Below are 20,052 nucleotides of genomic sequence, written 5' to 3'. Positions count from 1 at the left end.
CCTTCTCTCTCTCTCTCTCTCTTTTCCCATCCCTTCTTCTTCTCTGATCTCCTTTTCTTCACGCTCCTTTATCCTGTCCTGCCTTTCTCCTCCCCCACATCCTTCACTCCTTATTCCCCCACCTTCTGCTCCTCCTTTACAACTTTCTGTTTATCCTCAACATTTAATTTCTACCATCCCTTCCTCTCTTTGTTCTCCATCTTTTGATTTTCTTTTCTCCTTCATTTGTTCTTTTTGTTCTATTCCTCAACTCATTTCTCATTTTCATTTTGGTCTTCTTCCCTCTCAACCTTTGATTATCTTACCTTAATTCACCTCTTATTATCTTTATTCTTTACTTCCTTCTTCTACTTCTTTTCCATAAAATCTCTTTCTTTGTCTTTTTCTCCCATAACTCTTTCATCCTCTTCCTTCCTCCGGTTTTGTTTTCTCTACTTCTCTTTCCCTCAACCTCCTTCCTTTTTTCCTTTCCTCCCTCCCTCCCCTCCCTCAGGTACACCTTCACAGGTATCTACACGTTCGAGTCGCTCATAAAGATCTTGGCGAGGGGTTTCTGTGTGGGACCCTTCACCTTCCTGAGGGACCCCTGGAACTGGCTCGACTTCAGCGTCATCGTCATGGCGTGAGTCAAGAAATGAGATACATACACATGAACACAAGAAACACACATTTATTAATGTATCATTATGCTAATGGACTGTATACACACACACACACACACACACACACACACACACACACACACACACACACACACACACACACACACACACACACACACACACACACACACACAGAGCAGCAGCATTAAGCAAACAATTGAGCTCAGCTTTCAAAAGGTTAAGCCTGAGATCACTTTAATAAATAATGAAAATAACCAAACTCTTATATGATAACGATGTATTTTACAAACAGACATACAAACTGGTTGAGATATTTTAGATCAGGTTCAGTTTCCAGGTCTGAGTTGAGGAAACAGAAACAAAAAAGCATCACCTCTAACTCCATTAAACTTGACCTTAACTTTATTTTTTTTAAGCTACACTAAACTAAAACATTTCCTGTACATGCTTCACATTAAAAGCCCCTCAGGATAGGGGAGTAACTCAACATTTTCAGCTCCATGCAGGGCTTTTAATGCTAAACGTCTGCAGGAAAAGAGCTGCAGAGTAAAGCTGAGCGGAGTTTATCAGTGAGTGAGTTTTAAAGAGCGACTCAGAGCAGCAGAGTGTGACAGGCCTGTGTTGTACTGACGGGATTAGAGCTGTGGAATTAAAAAGAAAGACTAACACAAGCTCGTCTCTGCAGCGGAGGTACACAGAGTCGAACGCGTCCGGCCTGAAGTCGCTCGTGTTTGTTGGATTCAGACACATTTGCAAAGTCAGTTGAAACTCTGCTCTCTGACTGCGTCCCATTGAGCTGTCAGTCCGAATGTTCAGAGAGAAAAAAAACCCAAATGAAGAACAAACTTGAGGCTGCAGATTCATGTGTCATTAATGAAGTTAATGAGCGTGAGACAGGACGGGTAGAAATAAGTCCAGGATGTGAGGACAATCTATGTTTCCATAACGAAGCGGTGAAAAATGACACAGCACATTTACATGTACTCAACATCTTCATTTACATTTGGAGAAATCTTGCACTTAACTTTAGCTTCCTCTATTGATTATTATCAAACAAGCTATTGCATTTTTTACTTCATTACTTTAATTTGACTCTTCAGCCAAAGTTAATCTGGTATTTGTTTAGATGATTTTTCGGGGTTTAACCACAGTCTGAATAAAACATTGGCATATCTCAGTGATGTCACCCATTGGTTTCAGAAAAGCCCAACAATGGCAGTCACCATATTGGAAAGGCGGACTCTAACTTTCGTTCACCTAGAAACGGACAAATTGGTGGAGCTGAGGCGGGCCTTAAGCATCCAGACAATGAGCCACAACGTGTTCACCTGTCAATCAACTCAGCTCCGCCTCTTATGAATATCTTCTAGCCTTTATGTAATCAAAAGGGTTGTAATATAAAATCTCATTTCTCATTTCTATTGAAACCAAATTAGTATTTTGTACCGGGCTACATTCATTTGTATTGCTGCAGACGTTCTAATATTTGTGTTAGAGGGCTGCAGGCAGATTTTTGCAGTTTCACATTGATGCATTTGTCAGCATTGAGGTTGCTACTTGGTTTTTACTTCAGTAAAATGAAATGGCGTTAATAGCGTGACGGTGACTCTCAGCAGTTTTGACCAGCTGACCTCTGACCTCTCTGAATCACTCATCCCATCACCTTGCAGTCTGTCCTGTGTGTGCTCCCATGAGACTGTTGGTCAGCTGGTCAGAGGTGACGAGAGAGAAAAAAGGTTGTTTATCCTCTATTCATGTACATGGTGTTGATTTCTCTTCAAAAAGAGCAAAATAAAGATGACTGTTTATGTCATTAAAGGTATACGTAAAATCCTTAAAGTCACAAAATAATCTTTGGTTGTCAGGGCAGATTTGAGCTCATATGCTAACTCTCATTTTGTAAATAATAATAATAATAATTTTAAAGGAAATCAGCTCTTACAGTGAAGTCTGAAATTGTCTTTTTTGTATCTTAAACAGTTTAACAGAAATGAAATAATTTCAGCAATAAAAACTCAAAGTCAGAGTGTCCTTGAAAGCCCCAAAAGGGAGACAGTTCTGCTCTAACTGCTCCACTTTGACTTTACAAAGGGTTTTCATTATTATTTTTTCAAACTTTTCAGACAAAGTTTTTGCGTTAAGCGACGCTTAAACTTCACATTTTGATCTGTGAAATCATAATGAGGTGTGTAGAGTAAAAATCCCTTCCAGCACGAACGTATAAAACCACCTGAAAGCTCCTTTTATGACTCATGAAGCAACATATTGCTGCTGTCCTACTTGGATTGTGTTCAGTCCAATGATTGCACAATCCCCTCTCTGCCTTGAAACAGCTCTGTGTACAGTTTATCTATACTTTTGGAGAAAAAAAACGACACTTTTTGAAGCAGAGTATCACAGATATCCGAGGAGAGCTGAGTGCCTCCCAGAAAATGTTTTTGTACGGCTCCTTTAAACTGAGATAACAGGAAAATAAAAGTCAAATCAACAAACAAACACAAACTAATGGCCAACACAGAAAACAGGAAGCACAGAAAAAAAAGAAGCTCCTCAGAGGGACGAGTGAATAGTTTTCTGGCTGGATGAGGACTCGATGAATTATACGACTTTACTCTGTGTTTTTTTTAGAGAAAAGAGAAAGGTGCTTTTCTCTGTGACAGCCGCTCATTTTCCAAATTACAGGTTTGAAAATCTCCCTAAACTCCCTGAGCTCATCAGCCAGCGTCAAACCGTCAATTCAAGCCACAAAAAGAACTCGACGGATACCGCAGCTGGGAGTTCTGTCTCCTCTCGACGGTGCCTGCTCTACTGCTTTGTTTCCTTTTGACCCGTCCACTTCAGTAACTGAGTGACTGATGTGAAAATCACTGCGATTTGGTTTGGTTAGCGATCAGGCGGCGATCAATCAGAGCGGGTCGGCGTTCAGCATGGGGCGCTGCCGGGAAGATAAATGATCAGGATGAACTGATGGGATCAATAGTTGACCCCGCGGCTCAGCTCTGAGGTTAGCGCCCGGCGTAATGAAGCGGTGTCACCTCCACCGCGGCCGCTCGCTAAATTGAAGCGTGTTGATGAAGGTGCCCTCGGGTGGAGGGAGTCCCGCCGCGTCTGCAGAGTTACATAATGAGCCCAATCGCCCCGATGCCGAGTCCCTCAGAGGGAGAGATGGCTCCACTTAAAGGACAAATTCGCCATTAAAACAGTCAGCCCTGAATCATCCAGCTGATGATGTGTACTTTACATTCTGTCTGCATGCAGCACATCATCGGCCGCTGCTTTATGTGGTTAACAAAGAGACCGTTACATTTTATGAAGGGTGAACCGGTTCATAGAGGTCACGGTTCAGTACGAGTTAAGTTCAACACAACAGGAGAGCACACCTCTAGGTTTCTCTTATTTATTTAGAACGGACTTAATGCAAGTGACAGTTTGTTCCATCTGGTGTTACTCACAGTGGAACTTTCTGTTTCTGTGATATTTAAAAAAGTGAGGGTAAGTGGGCACCTCTTGGTGATGCTGCCTAACATTCATCAGATACGTTATCTTTAATCCCCTCTCACAATGCGACGTATAGGACCACAGTTTTGGACTCTCAACCACAAATTTTGCCACAATTGATCATCTTTAGTCTGGGACGTCCAAAAATCGTACTCTGTACCCGGCATTAGATGAAATGTCTTGAGTCTATTGGGGTTTGTTTCTGTGGCTGTGTAGCTCAGAAGCTGTCGTCTACACCATGGGTGGTCAGGTTTAGTCAAAAAATAATCTTAAATATAATCTAACTCTCTGGATCTCTTTGTGTCACTCAGGATGGAAGTCTTCCCGCCCATTTAGCATGCATTCCATGTTTTTATGTTAAATAGTAGGCGTCAAAAATAAAGTTAAATCTAATTACAACAGGATATGCAAATAAATATCTCTATTATTTAAAGGTAAAACAAATACAAGCTTGAGTTCATTTTGTTTCCCCTTTAATGTCATTTAAGAGGCTAAAGTTTTTGTAGTTTTCTGTGCCAATAAAAACAAAGACGGTTCAGCAGGTTTCCACACAACATGTGAGATATAAGTGAGATAAACGTGATACATTAGAAGCATCCTGCAGTGAGACTGTGGAGATAATTCAGACGAACAAATGAAGCTGTTAATTTGAGGATTTGATTTAGAAGTCTACAAGCACCAATTATTATCTGAGCGTAGATTTACACATGTAAATGTAATGTCTTCTGATGCTTAGTTGGTCTAAAACTGTTCATTTATTTCACACCTGAAAATATTCAACACAACAAAAAATGTAAAACTTAAGCGTGAGGTCTGAAATAATCAGGTTAATGACTCTGGACTCTTAAGACTTTATCCCTACAAGGATAAGAAAAGCTGTATTTAAGCGTCGGTGAGAAAGGCATTCTGGGAGATTGAGTCTTTAAAGTTGATTTAGAAAATGGAGAAGAAAAAAAACGTCAAAAGAAAACACAACACTGTTTTCTTTCCTCATCCTTCGTCTGGTGTGTGAATCGTGTGTAATGTTTGGTGATCACACACATACACACACACACACACGCGCGCGCACACACCCAGTGCACATGAAGTCAGTAGGTGTGTGTGTCCTTGAACCGAGGGCCATCCTGCGGTCAGATGGATCTTTAGCAGGACAGGGACACATAAGTCACCTCTTTACACACACATACACACACGCACACACACACACACACACACACACACACACACACACACACAGACACTTCAACGATGGAGAACTTGTTAACTTTATGTGTGGTCATACACAAACACAAAAATGCCATGTATGAGCACACACACATCCTTACCATCTGCAAGCACACACACTCTCCGCCCCTGACACATCACCCCTCTGTGCCCGGCTTTATTAAAACCAGAGTGATGGTCAGTAAATAGACACACCCATCCTGAAACAAACACACACACACACACAGACACACACACACACACACAAACATACTAAATGGCTGATTGATGCTCACCTCCCCTCCCACCAAGTCAGGATTCCCATGGTAACAGAGTCTAAAATCATCCCCCGCCTCCCTAACACCACACACACACACGCTCGCGCACACACACTCGGCCTGCCCGTGTTCCTGATATTGCAGGTGTAATGACATGTTAATGGTTGTGATCACAGACCAGCAGCAGCAGACTCGTCAGCTACTTTCACAGCTTTAAAGGTGCAACAGCTCTTATCTTTTTATCTTCATAATCTCATCGGCAAATCCTCATTAAAAAAATAAATATCACCCTGTTATACTAAAGCATAATCGATCAGGTTTGGCACTGAATCCGATTTGAAACAACTCAATTTAACAAATATTTGTGGTTGGATGTAAGGTAGAAACCTGCCTGTACAAGAGCATTACAATAATGCTCATTAATCTCTCTCTCATTTCTAGCATCTTAATTGTGGACGCCAGCACAAGAAGCTTTTTTTCACAAGTAAAAATATTGCTCACATGGTGATGCTGCATGAGAAGCCATTTAGCCATTCAAAACTCCATTAACAAAACAAGCATATTTAACATTATTAAACAGACCTGACTGATCATATATGATTAAAATTACAGTAACAGATGTTTATTTTGGCTTCATAGTGTTTTAAGACCGATTAATTCAGCTGATTTGTGAGTTTCTAAATACAGTAAAACTTTCTTTATATTGCACGTTTCACATGAATAAAAATTACAACTAAACTTTAGTTTTATTTTTTATTGTTTCTCCACTCGTCCTTTAGCCATTACAGGGATCATAACAGCATAACAAGAACTTTTTCAACTCGAAAGGACGATTGCCTCTCAGAGTTCAGTCTCTCCTGACGCCAACAGTTGCTTCATAAATAGATGGTCCATTTCTTTGCTTGTTTTTGTGCAAAGAAACATGACAAAGGAGTATTTCAAACTGTGTACATATCTTCTTCATACTGTAATTGAATTCAGCATCCTTTTAGCCAGTTTGTCCTCATTAAATCTCACTAAATCTGTTTATTCACAGTGCTGCAGTAAGACAGATTTGAGTCGATGTGTGACTTTCTAGATTCAGTCAAACTGTCACTCAGTGGAGACTGATGGACAGAAGTGTCACAGATGAAACAGAACGCTGTTAGATGGTGCCCATCAGAGGAATTCTGGTACTGACCCTAGCTAGCAGTCCATCAAACAGGTCCCTGTAAATGGACGCAGCAGGAAAGTTCAGCCGGACTCAGTTCATGGAGGAGGAAGGGATTAACCCAGCTGAGTCCACCTCCATCTTTAAGCCCAAATGTGTCAGGCAAATATTCCTTAGGTGTTATTAATAAGCGTGAACAATGAATAAGCACTTTTGGTTTGAATAAATAAAACAACAGAGAGCCAAATATTTCAGAGCCAGCACAAATACAGAATAGTAGAAATTTTGAATAGGTCAAGATTCACTGCAACGTTAATAATGAGTTGATGAAGTTGTTAGTATAACATTTATCAAAACCAACGTTACAAAGTGCTTTACAAAAACAACAATGAGGGAATAAAAAAGGAAGATCTACAGAATAAATGAAGAAAAACTTAAAACATTGGTGGAATTAAAAACAACATAAATTACTTTGTGGATAAAACGACACAATTACAAGAGATCCTAGTGATAGTGATTACAGACACTTCTTCAGTCTGTTGTGATAATCCCCCAGAAGACGTTAAAATGAAAGATTATGAAACTACAAAAGCTTCACCTGCATAAGCCGAACACATTCGCCTCTTGTATTTTTTGTATCATTGAGTCGAGTTTAGGAAGGAGATTTCTCGGCTGAGGATGTGTTAAACCAATTCGATTTCCCTTTGTAGTGTAAATTATTTTCTTATAATTATTTTTCTATCATAAAAAAAACAGAGAGAACTTTTTTACCAACTGACCCATTCAAATATTTAAAACATCCATTATAAACAAGAATGAACACAACATTTGCTGGATATGGACACATGGCGAGCACTGACGTCTTGCCCTCTCCGGTGTGAAGTGTCTCTGGTTTTATCGCCTGGTTGTCTCTACCTGCATGGAAACGGCCTGCTCTGACCGCCGTACTCCCACCCTCCGCCTCCACTGTAATTCAATCAGCCTGCCAGTCAGCGCTGGTGAAATATGAGCCGTAATGGCGGGCCGTTAGCAGCTCGGGATCAGATGACTCAATCTTACAGGGGACCCAAAAGAACGGTCGTCGCCCGGCGCCCTTCTGCCTCTCATGGCCTCGGCTGATTCGATTTTAGGCAGGGGGTTGAGGGAGTGAGACGCTCACGGGCAGGCTGGGTACAAAACTGTCATCTAATTGAAACTCATTATAGACAGTTTGTTTTGGGAAGTAATTGCTTTTTTATGGAGTTTTTATTGTTTTCAATCATGTCTGGATTGAACAGATATCACTGCTTTATTTTCAATTAACATGTAAATTGGATATATGATAATGTTCTTTATTTTGATTTATTAAATACATTCAAATAAATTTAAACGCCCTTTGATATCCTCTTGGTGTTCTACAGAAGCCCTAAAGGGACATACATACATTTTATTTTACTTGTGAAACCACGTAATTACTGGGTTTTTTTAGATCTCAAGTTTTCAGTTTTCCCGTGATAACAAGTCACTTCCTGGATGTCTACAGGAAACAAGATACATTTGCTTGTTATCGCTTGAAAACACAGAGTAAAATACATTTGTCTTCATCTAAATTCTAGAAAATATTTTCTAATTTCTTAAGAACAATTTTCAGAGACTTATCAGCCACCATACTACAAGATAAAGACGACTTATATTAGACAGTAAAAACATGTTATTTGTTCCTCTGTATAAATATACAGCTGATCCCTTTCTCCATATTAGCTACAAACAAAGATTAGAGTTTTAAATTATTTTTGTTCAAATAACAAACAATAATGAAAACCACAAAATGACACAACATTTTTTCGATTGATAAAAAATCTCTTCAAATATATTAGAAAAATAATTCCCTAAAGCCTGGCTCACACTGTGCGATATATCCCCGATTGTATAAAAGTCGGGGTGGCATGTCAGCTCACACTGTACGACTGAATCGTTTACGACGCCCGACCAGACCTTGAGATTTATGTGCTCACACTGTACGACCCGATTGTCGGACATGGCCGGAGAGCTCACACTGTATGAGTGAAATCGGAACAGAGCAATGACCGTTGTTAATAAAGTTTCATTTGAAAACTCCAACGGACGGCGGTTGGTGAAAGAGAAGGTAGTGGAAGTTGTTGTAGAATAAAGGAAAGTAGATACAATTGTAGATATATGGATACAAGTTTCAGAAAAGTGCTGCACTGATGATCTGTACCAAAAAAAAAAAAAAAAACACCGGGTTGCCTCCTGCCGCTGGTCGCCATGCCTACATTCCTCCCTTGTCTCTTGTGAGCAGTCACACACAACTTCTGCCGGACCCTAATTCTAAATATCAAACATGTTTGAAATAAATCGGGGCATCCCCGACGATCGCCGGTCAGGTCTGGGACGTTAAGATTGGATCTTTGTACCACTCACACTACAAGATAATCGGTTCTGAGCAGCCTTGATCCTGCGATTGTCGGGAAGGAAGAATCAAGGCTCAAATCGACCCGATTATCCTGCAGTGTGAGCCACGCTTAAATGAAACCCCCAAACATACTGACACTAACTTTTCAATGTTTTAAAACTGATCTCAAATTCATACACTTTTTTTTGTTTTGTTTGTGCTCTGACAAGTCAGGGTTGGACTATAAATTCACTGCAGTATTTTCAGACTTTGTTATGTTTTTCTCCTTGTGTTGTATGTTGACAACCACCACACTGCCCTCTACAGGCTGTTAACAGAGTTTATCAAAGTAGGGAACCTGCAGGCGCTGAGAACCTTTAGAGTGCTGAGAGCCCTGAAAACTATCTCAGTCATCCCAGGTAAGGCCTCACCACCACCACCACCAGGGGGCGACAAGGGACGAAAATAAATAAACAAACACTCGTCGTCGTGACTTTCGTCGTGAACGTCCTCTATTGTTCGTCCAGTGTCTGCCATGTCCTGCAGTACCAACCCCGCCCACTCCCCATTCTTTAGCCAATCAGGGGTCTGAGGTGTAATCACCTGGTCTGAACTGAAGACATGTAAAGAAGGAAAAGTCCGATGAATAAAGCTGAACACATGAAACTTAACTGGAGATTCAAATGAAACACATTTACTTTGCAGAGAAAAAGAGAGAGTAACCGAGCAAGAAGCTGGACTAGAGTGAATATTGGAAAGGTTTTTTCTATTTGGGAGAGAGCTCTGTAAAACAGTAGGCTGCAAGATCAACGTAGAGCTGCTTATGTTGCTGTTGGATGGTTGCAAACTGGTACACAATGGACCAGCGAGTAGGTTTATCATCTGTTGTGTCTTTTAGCTAATGGGAAAGCAACAATCCTCCAGCAGAGTGCACACCACTTTGGGAATTATTCACAACAGATTTTGACACAAAGTTAGACTGTATGGTGATCAGTGTCATCGTTGTCTTATGTTTAGCAGCTTTACCTGGTGCAGAAAGTCATTCAACCCAAGTTTGTCTCAAACAACGGGCTGTAGGCGGTAACAGAGTAAATCCGGTAATATTACTGAACCTTGTACGTTGACATGGTTCTTAAGCTACACTCTGCTTGTCAACAAATACACGTTGTCCGCGGGGGAAGGTGTTACAGCTCTATGTGTCGCTTACTACAGTGCAGTTGCACTCATGTCCTTTGGTGGGCGCCAAAGTGCACCAAACCAAATTCCTAGATAATGTTGCTTTATAATTGCAAAGATAATTAGTGGGGTAAATCATGTGAAAAAAATCTATTTAACTTTAAGGATCTGTTTTGATGTTGCTTTGGAAACGTTGAACTATCAAGATAGATTTTTTTTTCTCCAGTTTAATATCCATGCGAGCAGCTTTGACCATCAGATTTCCCCTTCTTATGAAGTTGATGTTTGGCTTGAACCTCCAGTGTTGCCGTCCAACCCGGCCTGTCTCTGCTGTATCTCTTTCTCTCTCTGTATCTCCAGTCTTCTTCTTCTCTCCCTCTGTGCTGGCTCGTTGTTGCTCAGTGTGGTCATACCCCTCTGTGTGTGTCTGTTCTTGTGCTTCTGTCTCCCGGCCTGTTGCAGATATGTGACTGAGTTTGTGGACCTGGGTAATGTGTCAGCCTTAAGGACGTTCAGGGTACTGCGAGCGCTCAAAACCATCTCTGTCATCCCAGGTGAGGACGCCAACACAAGGGGAGTGAATACCGAACGCTCCCCTCTCAGCCGGAGCCTTCTGGAAGCTCTGAATCATGGGCTCTGTTTGAGATCTCATTCTGCATACCACCTACTGAATGCTTTACACACATTTTTTGTGTGCATAGGTGGTCTGCAGAAATAAACGCTACAGTCTTGCTGATATCAGCTTTGAGTGGACATCAGAGGCTCAGCAAAAAGCAACTTCACTATTTACCTTTAAAAATTCACACAATAAAAGAGGAGAGAAAACGGCTCATTAAAATTCTTACTGATTCACATTTTGAATATAAAACTGAGGCCAATTTGGTTTAAATATTTCCGTTTGTGTTAATGACCAAAATGCTTTTTAAAACTAGTTACAACTGTTTTGGTTCTGTTTTTCCGGAAGTACAAGTCAATACAAATGTATGTCTATTTGAAACAACATAAGATGAGCAAAGTGCCCTAGAGACACAGGCAGAAGAAAACAATATAAAAATCCAAATAAAACAAGTAAGAGTTTAAGCTAATAAAAAATGATTCAACGCTTTTTAGTAGAAGCATATTTTCCCCTTCTGTCTGAAGGTCTACTGTACTCTTCTGGTCATAATATTCCAACAAAAAGAGTCCTGCTCTATCAGAAAGGGTCATCAAGATCCAAATCTGTTAAAAATATTTAATACAAACATGTAACATCCATAAAGATCCATGGATTGCTTCAAAATTTCTGCAGGGTTTCCCAATTTTCAACTGTATTCTCTACACTAATTCATGCCCTCTGACCAGTCGATTGACACCTCATTTGACCAATCAGGACCTTTCATTCACTATTCCGAGGCATCTTTAGCCAATGAGAGCCTGAATAGAAACAGGACTTTCTTTCTCTCCCCGCCATGGTCACATTATGGTGTCGTAGTTATTAGAAAAGGTAGAACAACAGGGTCAGCAGTCTCGTCTCTTTTGAGAGTCGGGAGCAAAATAGGTCATCTGACTTGATCTGGCAAAAGTGGATTCAAGCAACAAAAAAATATCCTTAACAGAAACCAAGCCTACCAGAAGCTAAATGATCAGATAACCATTTTTTTTTAAAATAATGTCCACATAAAAAGTTAATAAAACATGACATGCCGATAATGACCGTTTAAGAGATGAATTGTCATGTGCCAAGCTCTGTCTGTAATGACTGTTCTGATCTTACGTCTGAGCAGCGATGCTAACCTGAATCTAGCTAATGTTTGAATTATTTCATTGCTCATTAAGAGAAGAAAATATTTAATTGTTGTGAAAACAGGTATTTCTCCTAAAAAAAAACCTGGTTCAGAAAAGAATAAACTAATAATTGAAGTTCAAAGATGGAACTATTTCTTCAGATCTGTTGCTGGCTAGCCTCTGTATGTTTCCACTGTGCATGTTAGCATGCAGCGCTAACAACTTCTTTCTTTTCAACATATTATTTCAACATATTAATGCTGACGTAGCTGGTTATAACAATGTCTGATACGTGTTATAACTTCATCTCAGCAGCAGAAACATTGAAAGCATGTCGTAAATGCAGCTCTTACAAATGATATTTTTTTCACACTGCTCATTCATTAGCCTACAGACGCTACAATATGAACCAGAACAATGCTGAGCCTACGAGCCAGCAAAAGAGACTCTTTGGACGCTGATGAAAAGTGTGTCGCGTCTGTTTCTAATGAATTAACTTTAGAGAAAACCTGGTTGTTTCTTTGATTTGGTGGGATCGGCCGAGGATTGTCAACTTGTCTGCACCCTTTGTGTTCTGAGTGTGTTTTGGTCCTGCTGTTTTTACCATATGTTCCTCTCCGTGTTAGTGTGTGTGTTTTGTGTGTTTTTATCTGTATTTGAATGGCAAGTTTGCAGCCTGTTTTTTCTTTAGTTTGTTGGTGATTTTAATGATGACTTTTTTTTCACAGTATTTTGCAAAAAATGTAAAGCTGCTGTCAGATGAAAACATCCATATTCCAAAAAAGCAGAAAAAAAAAACAAGATATACACTTTTTTCAGCATGAGTCATTATACAACACCTGAAATTGAGAGATTTTCTCCTCACAGCAGAGTTATTTCTATTGCCTGTAATATTAATTTTCTTTGAATGTGTTTTTTGTTATTAATGTCCTCTAAGTAACTATGGTGCAAAAAGATGGCTGCCCTTTAGTTTGAAGTTTGTAGCTTGTTTCAAATGGAAGAAGACTACATATATATGCGCTGTTAAAGACTCAGAATTTTGTCAGTCGAATCAAGATTTCCTCATATGAATACGCAGCTTTAAATACACCAAAGTCGTTATCTGCCATGTAAAAACTTGACACATTAAAACTTTTCCATGTGATTATCTTCCTGTTTTTTTAAAGTGATGTCACAGTCACTTTTTACAATTTCATTTACCTGAGAAAATGTACTCAGCTCATTTGCTTAATGGTAGCTCAGCCTGCAGCCCCCAAATTCTGCTGGAGAACAATTGAAGACCATACATTTTAACACAACACTTCTCTTTTCAGCGTTTTAATGGTTGTAAACAGTGGATCTGATTGTTTTGGAAGAAAATGTGGCTCCTGGTAAAACATGTAAACTGTGAATGATAAAGGAATGAGCTAACAACAGCTCAGCTCATAGCTCCCACTGACATCCCGTGTTTGCCAGACATGAAAACATTTCAAAAATATTTATTTCTCAGTGTTTTAAATGAACTTGCCAATGCTAAAAAAATATCAGTAAATGGAGATTGATTGGGAGTTTGTGAGCTAAAGTTAGCAGCAGCTCGGCTCACAGCCCCCAAAGACACTGAATGTTATTCTTATTTAACTTAGTTTCCTACAAAATGTACTTTGTTTCCTACAAACAGTCTTGTTAAAAGTGAAGACTGAATAGTCTTTTTTCTAAGTAAAGTTTACAGCTTGACATATCGTGGCTCATGCAGTGCAGCTCAGAAGTTTCAAAATTTCAGGAATTCGACTGACAAAATGTGTCGACGACTCTTTCGACTAACGATTCAAATGCTCATCTTTTAAAAGGGCAGCCTTAAATCCAAAGTAACTAAACAAGACTTTGAATTATTTTCGTCATTTAAAGAGTGATTTTTTTCTCTATGCAGTTGTTGCCCTCGCTGTATCATTTCTATACATATTAATATTGCATCCTTGCGTCCCCGGTGGTCCTGAAGGCCTGAAGACCATCGTGGGTGCTCTGATCCAGTCAGTGAAGAAGCTCGCTGACGTGATGATCCTCACCGTTTTCTGTCTGAGCGTCTTCGCCCTCATCGGCCTGCAGCTCTTCATGGGAAACCTGCGGCAGAAATGTGTCCGCAGCACAGCGCACTGCTTCAACGACACCCTGCCGACCAACACCTCGTTCGTCTGCAACAACAAGACGTGGGCCTCCTTGAAGGACTTCGTCAACGATGAGGGTGAGAAACAAACTCTGAACTAATGCTTTTGATAGGAATATGTGCATCCGCTCAACCTTTATTTTGTTTTTGAGGGTAGGGGGGCTTTTACAAGAATTGAACCGAGTGAGTATAAGCAACTGACAGAATTTGTTTTTTTAATTAGTTTAATTTTTGGTGATCTTCACAATGAAGGTTGGTTGCTGCGTCAACTTTTTTCTTCCATGTGAAGATCTACAAACATTTAATACCAACTTGTGATTTGATTGCATTTCGCTTGTTTTGGGGAGAGATAAGTTTGTGTTGAGAAATTTTGAGTGAAGGAAGTCATGAAACTGTAAAAATAAAAATAACAGTCAAAGGATTTAAAAATGAATTAACATTCCTGACATCAATGGGTTTGTTCTATGCAATTAATATCAGACAAGAAAGTAAACAGGTTTTCAGCCAAACATTTAGCAAAACACAAAAATATAAACAAAATGTACACATTTTTTTTCCAAACTATTTTAGTTTTCAGGTATAACATTTTACATTTCTTCATGTGAGTAGCTGGTAATGTGTGTTCCGGGGATTGTGTGCTGGTTTCTTTATCAGACTGGACAATACCATGTTGGCACTGTGGTTACAACTGACATCAATAAAGACACACATGCACACGCTGTCAGGGGTGTGATGTGTGTACAGACATGCACACACACAAACACATACACACACACTACAGATTGACACACTAACTGACACACAGAGGTCAAGCGAGGTCAGCTGGTATATACACAATTTGACATGTCAGGCATGTTGACCAGGTACATAATATGTGGACGTAAGGCCACACACACACACACACACACACACACACACACACACACACACACACACACAATCTCACATACACACACACACACACACACACACACACTCAGGTCGAGGTCAGGGTTAAGGAAACACTTAACGCTGCTGTCGGATGAAACCTGAGCTGCATGTTGTCTTTTTCTCTCCATGAAACCAAAACACTGGACTGCCCGTGTGTCACTGTACATTAATCAAATACACAGACACACAGACACACACACACACACACACACACACACATACACGTACAGAGACACACATACACGCACAGAGACACACACACACACACACACACACACTTACCCACGCACAGAGACACACTTATTGTGAACACAGCAAATCATCCATGGAAGAAACAAGTAGAAAGACATGGCTTATTACCTCCTTTAAATATTTTCTCTCTTATATATTCTTTGCCTTATTATTTATTAAGTCTTTATTCTCTGTCACTGATGACCCGTATCTTTTCTCTCAAATATTATTTCATTTTACATTTTCATATTTTCCCCGTCTCTTTGAATTATTTTTTGTCTAAATGTCCTATTTACTCTTTATCTTATTTGATTATTTTTTATTTTGTCACTAAAATATGTGTTGCTCTTTGTCAAGCTTTCACTTGTATGATTTCAACATTACATTTCTCAAAGCCACCAAATACCATTCGCCCATTTGTCGGATGTGGCTCAGTCGTTGACTCTTGCTTTGTGGACTCCACGCTATCTTTTTCTCTCACAGGTTTAGCCCCCACAGAAGCAGCGCAATCCTTTTGTGGATCTGGCCCCCATGACACCAACTAACTTACCTGATTTGCCGGACTCTAAAATCCAAGTGTAAACAATGTATTTAACCATTATCCCTTCAAGTAAAGTAAAAACTACAAACACAAAAAAACACAAACCAGCTGAAGTTTATGAACGTGTTTTAAAAACATTTCTGTCAGGTTTGGAGCAGAGGGAGTAGATTCACGCTCCATCAAAAACAGAAGAATTCCCCCTAGAATTAAAATCCAGGACAAACAGACTCCCTCATTATCCAAATCCAGATGTGCCATTATTTAAAGTAATAATGTAGCAGTAAGGAGGAGGAGGAGGGCGAAAGAAGGCCTGCTCTGATAAAAAAAGTCAGGAGTTAAAGGGGGAAACCGCTAAAAATAAATAGAACTTACAGCTTACAGTAATGAAGCTTTGTCGGGACGTGCTGCTCCTTCTCCCAATGTTGCTTCTATTTATTCTTTTCCAGTTTGCTTTGCCATCCATCACATCAAACACGTGTCCCCTGCAGGCTCCCGTATCGACCTTTAAAAGGCTGCCGTGAAACCTGAGAGCCGAGCCGCGGCGATGAAGCCCGTCCCGTCAGGCTGATCAGAAAACAGCCCTCAGTTAGAGATCAATGCTGGATGTTGTCCATGCTAAACATTTCCCATCATGCCGAGTGTCTGTCTGCTCAGAGCCGACCAACAGCAGCAGACGATCGAAAGATTGGAGCTGTGCTCGTCGGCTAAAGCAGAAAACTCCTCATATTGAATTTGTTTATTAGCAGTATGTGTGTGACTTGACTTTACCTGGCAACAACATATTATCTTTATTTGGTCCTCGTTCCTTCTTCATTTCTTTTTTGAATAAAGCATCAAATAAATACAATGACAAGTAAGTCTTTTTGTATAAACCGTCTAAATCAGATTCTAACCAATCAGATTGATTTCAGGAAAATTCGCAGTTTGGACCCCAAATGGTACACAACATGTGACAAAGAAACAGAAAAAAATAAAAGTTTAAAAAGCAGCAAATAGCAGGCATACATTCATGACCCACTACAAAGGCTCCGCAAACTACTTTTGGGTCCTGACCCACCAGTTGAGAACCACTGTATTAGAGCAGTTCCAAAACTTTCTATATTTTTTACATATTGTGGCTGAAAATATGTAATGAAAAAAAAACAAAAAACTAAGGCCCAGGTTTAAAAGTACCAGAATTCCTCTTCAATGTGTTCCTATGTGTCTCAGCATATTTCACTTTGACCTATAATTCTCTGTCATGTTCCTGCAGATTTCCATCATGTAAATGAATTTTCTCGCAGGTGAAAATGCGCGATGGGGAGGTGGAGATGTATTCAGGCTTGTCAGAGTAATTTGCTGCTCTCGAGTTTGAAAAGAAATGAAATTAAGCCCACTCTCTCGACATCCCATGGAGACAATTTTCCTGGTTTCTGCAGCTCTGTAACAATCTTCTCAGATGGGGGTCGCTCTGAAAAACCCTCTATTAAATGTCAGTCTGTGGACTAATATGCATGTATTTAAGGAGACTTTTGGACACCTGAAGTTTCAGGTAACAACTAGACTGTTCCTATGTGCTTTGTGTGGGGAGAAAAAGCCTCAGTGACTAATCCCAGAGCTGCCTAACAGCCTTGTGGTTACTTTGAGTTGGTGAACAAAAGCACTCCAGACTTCAGAAGTTTTTGTTTGGCGAGCAGGGATGCAGCCTCCCTGATGCACTCGATAACAAATGAATGGCCGCGCTCCTAAAAAGGCTTAAGTGCCTTTGGTGCAGCGGCGGTCAGACGTGGTCAGAAGCACCAGAGAACCCGTTTTGTTTGTCAAAAGGCGGAAACTTTGCACATGTACAGCCACAATAAAGCATAGAAGAAGAACAAGGCTTTGTTTTTTTTCTCTGCAGATTTTGAAACTTTGAAATGCTTTGTTTTCCTCTGACGAGCTGTGGTTTGACTGAAAAGTGCTTCAACTTTGTTTCGCACAAGTGCAGCAGCTTCATTTCGTCTCCCAGAGTGCATTTAGTGTGATAAGAACATGATGGCCGTATTAATATTTTTCTATCTGCACTCTGTGTAATCGGTCATAATGGCTGCGGTTAAATACATGTGGTCTGAATTGCGTGTTGAATAAAAGATTAGTAACCTGAGTATTTGTTCCCGTCAGGCGAATGGATGAAAATGTCAAGCCAGAATTTAAGGTCACTGTGTCAGTGGAAAGAGTTGCTTCCGATTTCTGTCAGGTTCTCCACTCTGTTATGTAAGGTTGACTCACAGAGCAACAGCGTCTCACGACAAAACAATCAAACTCCCCGTGCTAATGTTAAAAGTCACGAGAAGGAGGAGATCTTTTTTTACACTTTAAGGCACTTTTTTAGACAACGACGGTTTACAGTAACTCATTTAGTAACATGCTCAACTCGTTACTCCCAACACTGGTGGTAAAGACAGCGGCGAGCCTTTAAATTCATGTTTCATGTTGAGATAAACGCTGCAAATCAAGGCTGATGTTGTTTGATTTCTTTAGGAAAAGGGTCACAGAAGGGAACATGTTAACACTGATTAGATCCTCATTTTCATATTATGCTAAGTGCTAAGTTGCCCAACTTTTTGTTTTAAGGCAATTCTTAGATTTAAGACGATCCAGATGGAGAGCAGGGCAGTCAAGGAGATGTACAAACAGGGTTTACTAATGATGGAATCAGGGGCAGGAGAGTAATGGTTACAGTTGTGGAAACAGGAAAAATAACTGGCATAATAAGCCAAAATGTTCATCTCTAGGTCAGTGTTGGATCTCAGGTTATCTCGGGTCTGATCTTTTCGTTTGATCTTGAGGCCCAGTTTTTAATTAAACTATGTATTAGACTCTTCTTTATTTGTTTGTTTGTTGATTTTCAAATACAAAGCTCTCCTGAAATTGTCCCCTATTTAACCAGAACATCATTGTTTTAATACCACAAAGTAACAGATTTCTGCAAGCTGTGTCCATTACTAAAACACCTATCCCTGTTTCTGATCTGAAACCAGTTTTTCTTTAGAACAGGGCTGGTTAAATTCCTTTACCCTCCCCTCATTCATAATTAAAGACCGCATTTTAAAACCAAAGTAAAAGTGAGGAAGCACTTATTGTCTTCCTTAACGTGCATTAAAAAGCGTTTATACCTCTGTGTGTTCAAGCTGGAGAAACACTCCATGTAATGATATTGAGCTGTTAGCTGTATTAATGTCCTTGTCAGTGGTTTGTGGTCAGATTCAGTGTTAAATGCTCAGCAAACAGCGATTCCTCTAATGGTTTTGGTTTTATGGCCTCCTGCTCAGACGGCGTCTAACAAGCGGAGTTTGATGAGTTTATCGATCCTGCGGTAACACGGACAGACAGCCGAGGAGATGAACACAAACTGACTCTGTGGTGCAAGAGAAAGTACAGGAAGGGTTGCCAGAACTTACTGGAAACACTTTTACATTTACAAGTTTAGTTATTTGGATTATTAAGGAGGAAAGTTTTGGAATATGTGTGTATGTGAAGAGAAACCTGTCTTTCTGTTTAATGGTTTTGTGAGTCTTCATCTTAAATGCAGAGTTCACAACATTAAACCTTCTTAAAAAATATTTCAATATTTTTAAACTTGAAGCTTTTATTTCTTCTTTTTACATATCGCAGGGTCTGAAAGACTTTTAGGTACAGCGCTGCATAACGTGGGAGTTGCTGATTTTATTTTGTTATTGTGTGGCTCTTATGTGGTTTATTATTATCTAATATTTTGAATGTATCCTAGTTCAGCTTCTGCATCCCCACAGAAGGCTGGGCTATGTTCAGCTCCTACTACGAAGCGACATGTGTTTTATCACTGCTCATTTAGGTCAACCTCTAACACATCACACACAACCTGTTGCAAACATTTCTGGGAAAACGCTGTTCAGTCGGAAAATCTTAGCAAAACAGAACAAGGTTGTCAGATTGAACGCACCCCTGATCAGACTGAAAGGTTAAAAAAAAAACCCTGTGTGGGTGGATCCTGGGTGTGTAAGGCAAGGCAAGGCAAGATTATTTATATAGCACATTTCAACAGTGTATGGAGGCTATGGTCTTCCAAGCGGGCGACCCGGGTTCGAATCCAGCCTGTGGCTTCTTTCTCGCATGTCATTCCCCACTC

The 20,052-nt window shown here is 40.0% G+C and overlaps 1 protein-coding gene across 1 annotated transcript in view; it reads left to right on the top strand.

Moving 5' to 3' along the window:
• LOC109993120 (sodium channel protein type 3 subunit alpha-like) overlaps positions 1 to 20,052 on the top strand; it is a 137,657-nt gene that overhangs the window by 12,133 nt on the left and 105,472 nt on the right. Inside the window, exons 5-7 of the mRNA XM_065948947.1 lie at positions 494 to 622; positions 10,783 to 10,874; positions 14,060 to 14,302. Of these exons, the coding sequence (XP_065805019.1) occupies positions 494 to 622; positions 10,783 to 10,874; positions 14,060 to 14,302 (464 nt within the window). The remainder of the gene's footprint in view (positions 1 to 493; positions 623 to 10,782; positions 10,875 to 14,059; positions 14,303 to 20,052) is intronic.

The sequence above is a fragment of the Labrus bergylta genome, chromosome 20, assembly GCF_963930695.1.
Source record: "Labrus bergylta chromosome 20, fLabBer1.1, whole genome shotgun sequence".
In the NCBI taxonomy this organism is placed as follows: domain Eukaryota; kingdom Metazoa; phylum Chordata; class Actinopteri; order Labriformes; family Labridae; genus Labrus; species Labrus bergylta.
This window is presented reverse-complemented; position numbering and strand designations above follow the sequence as displayed.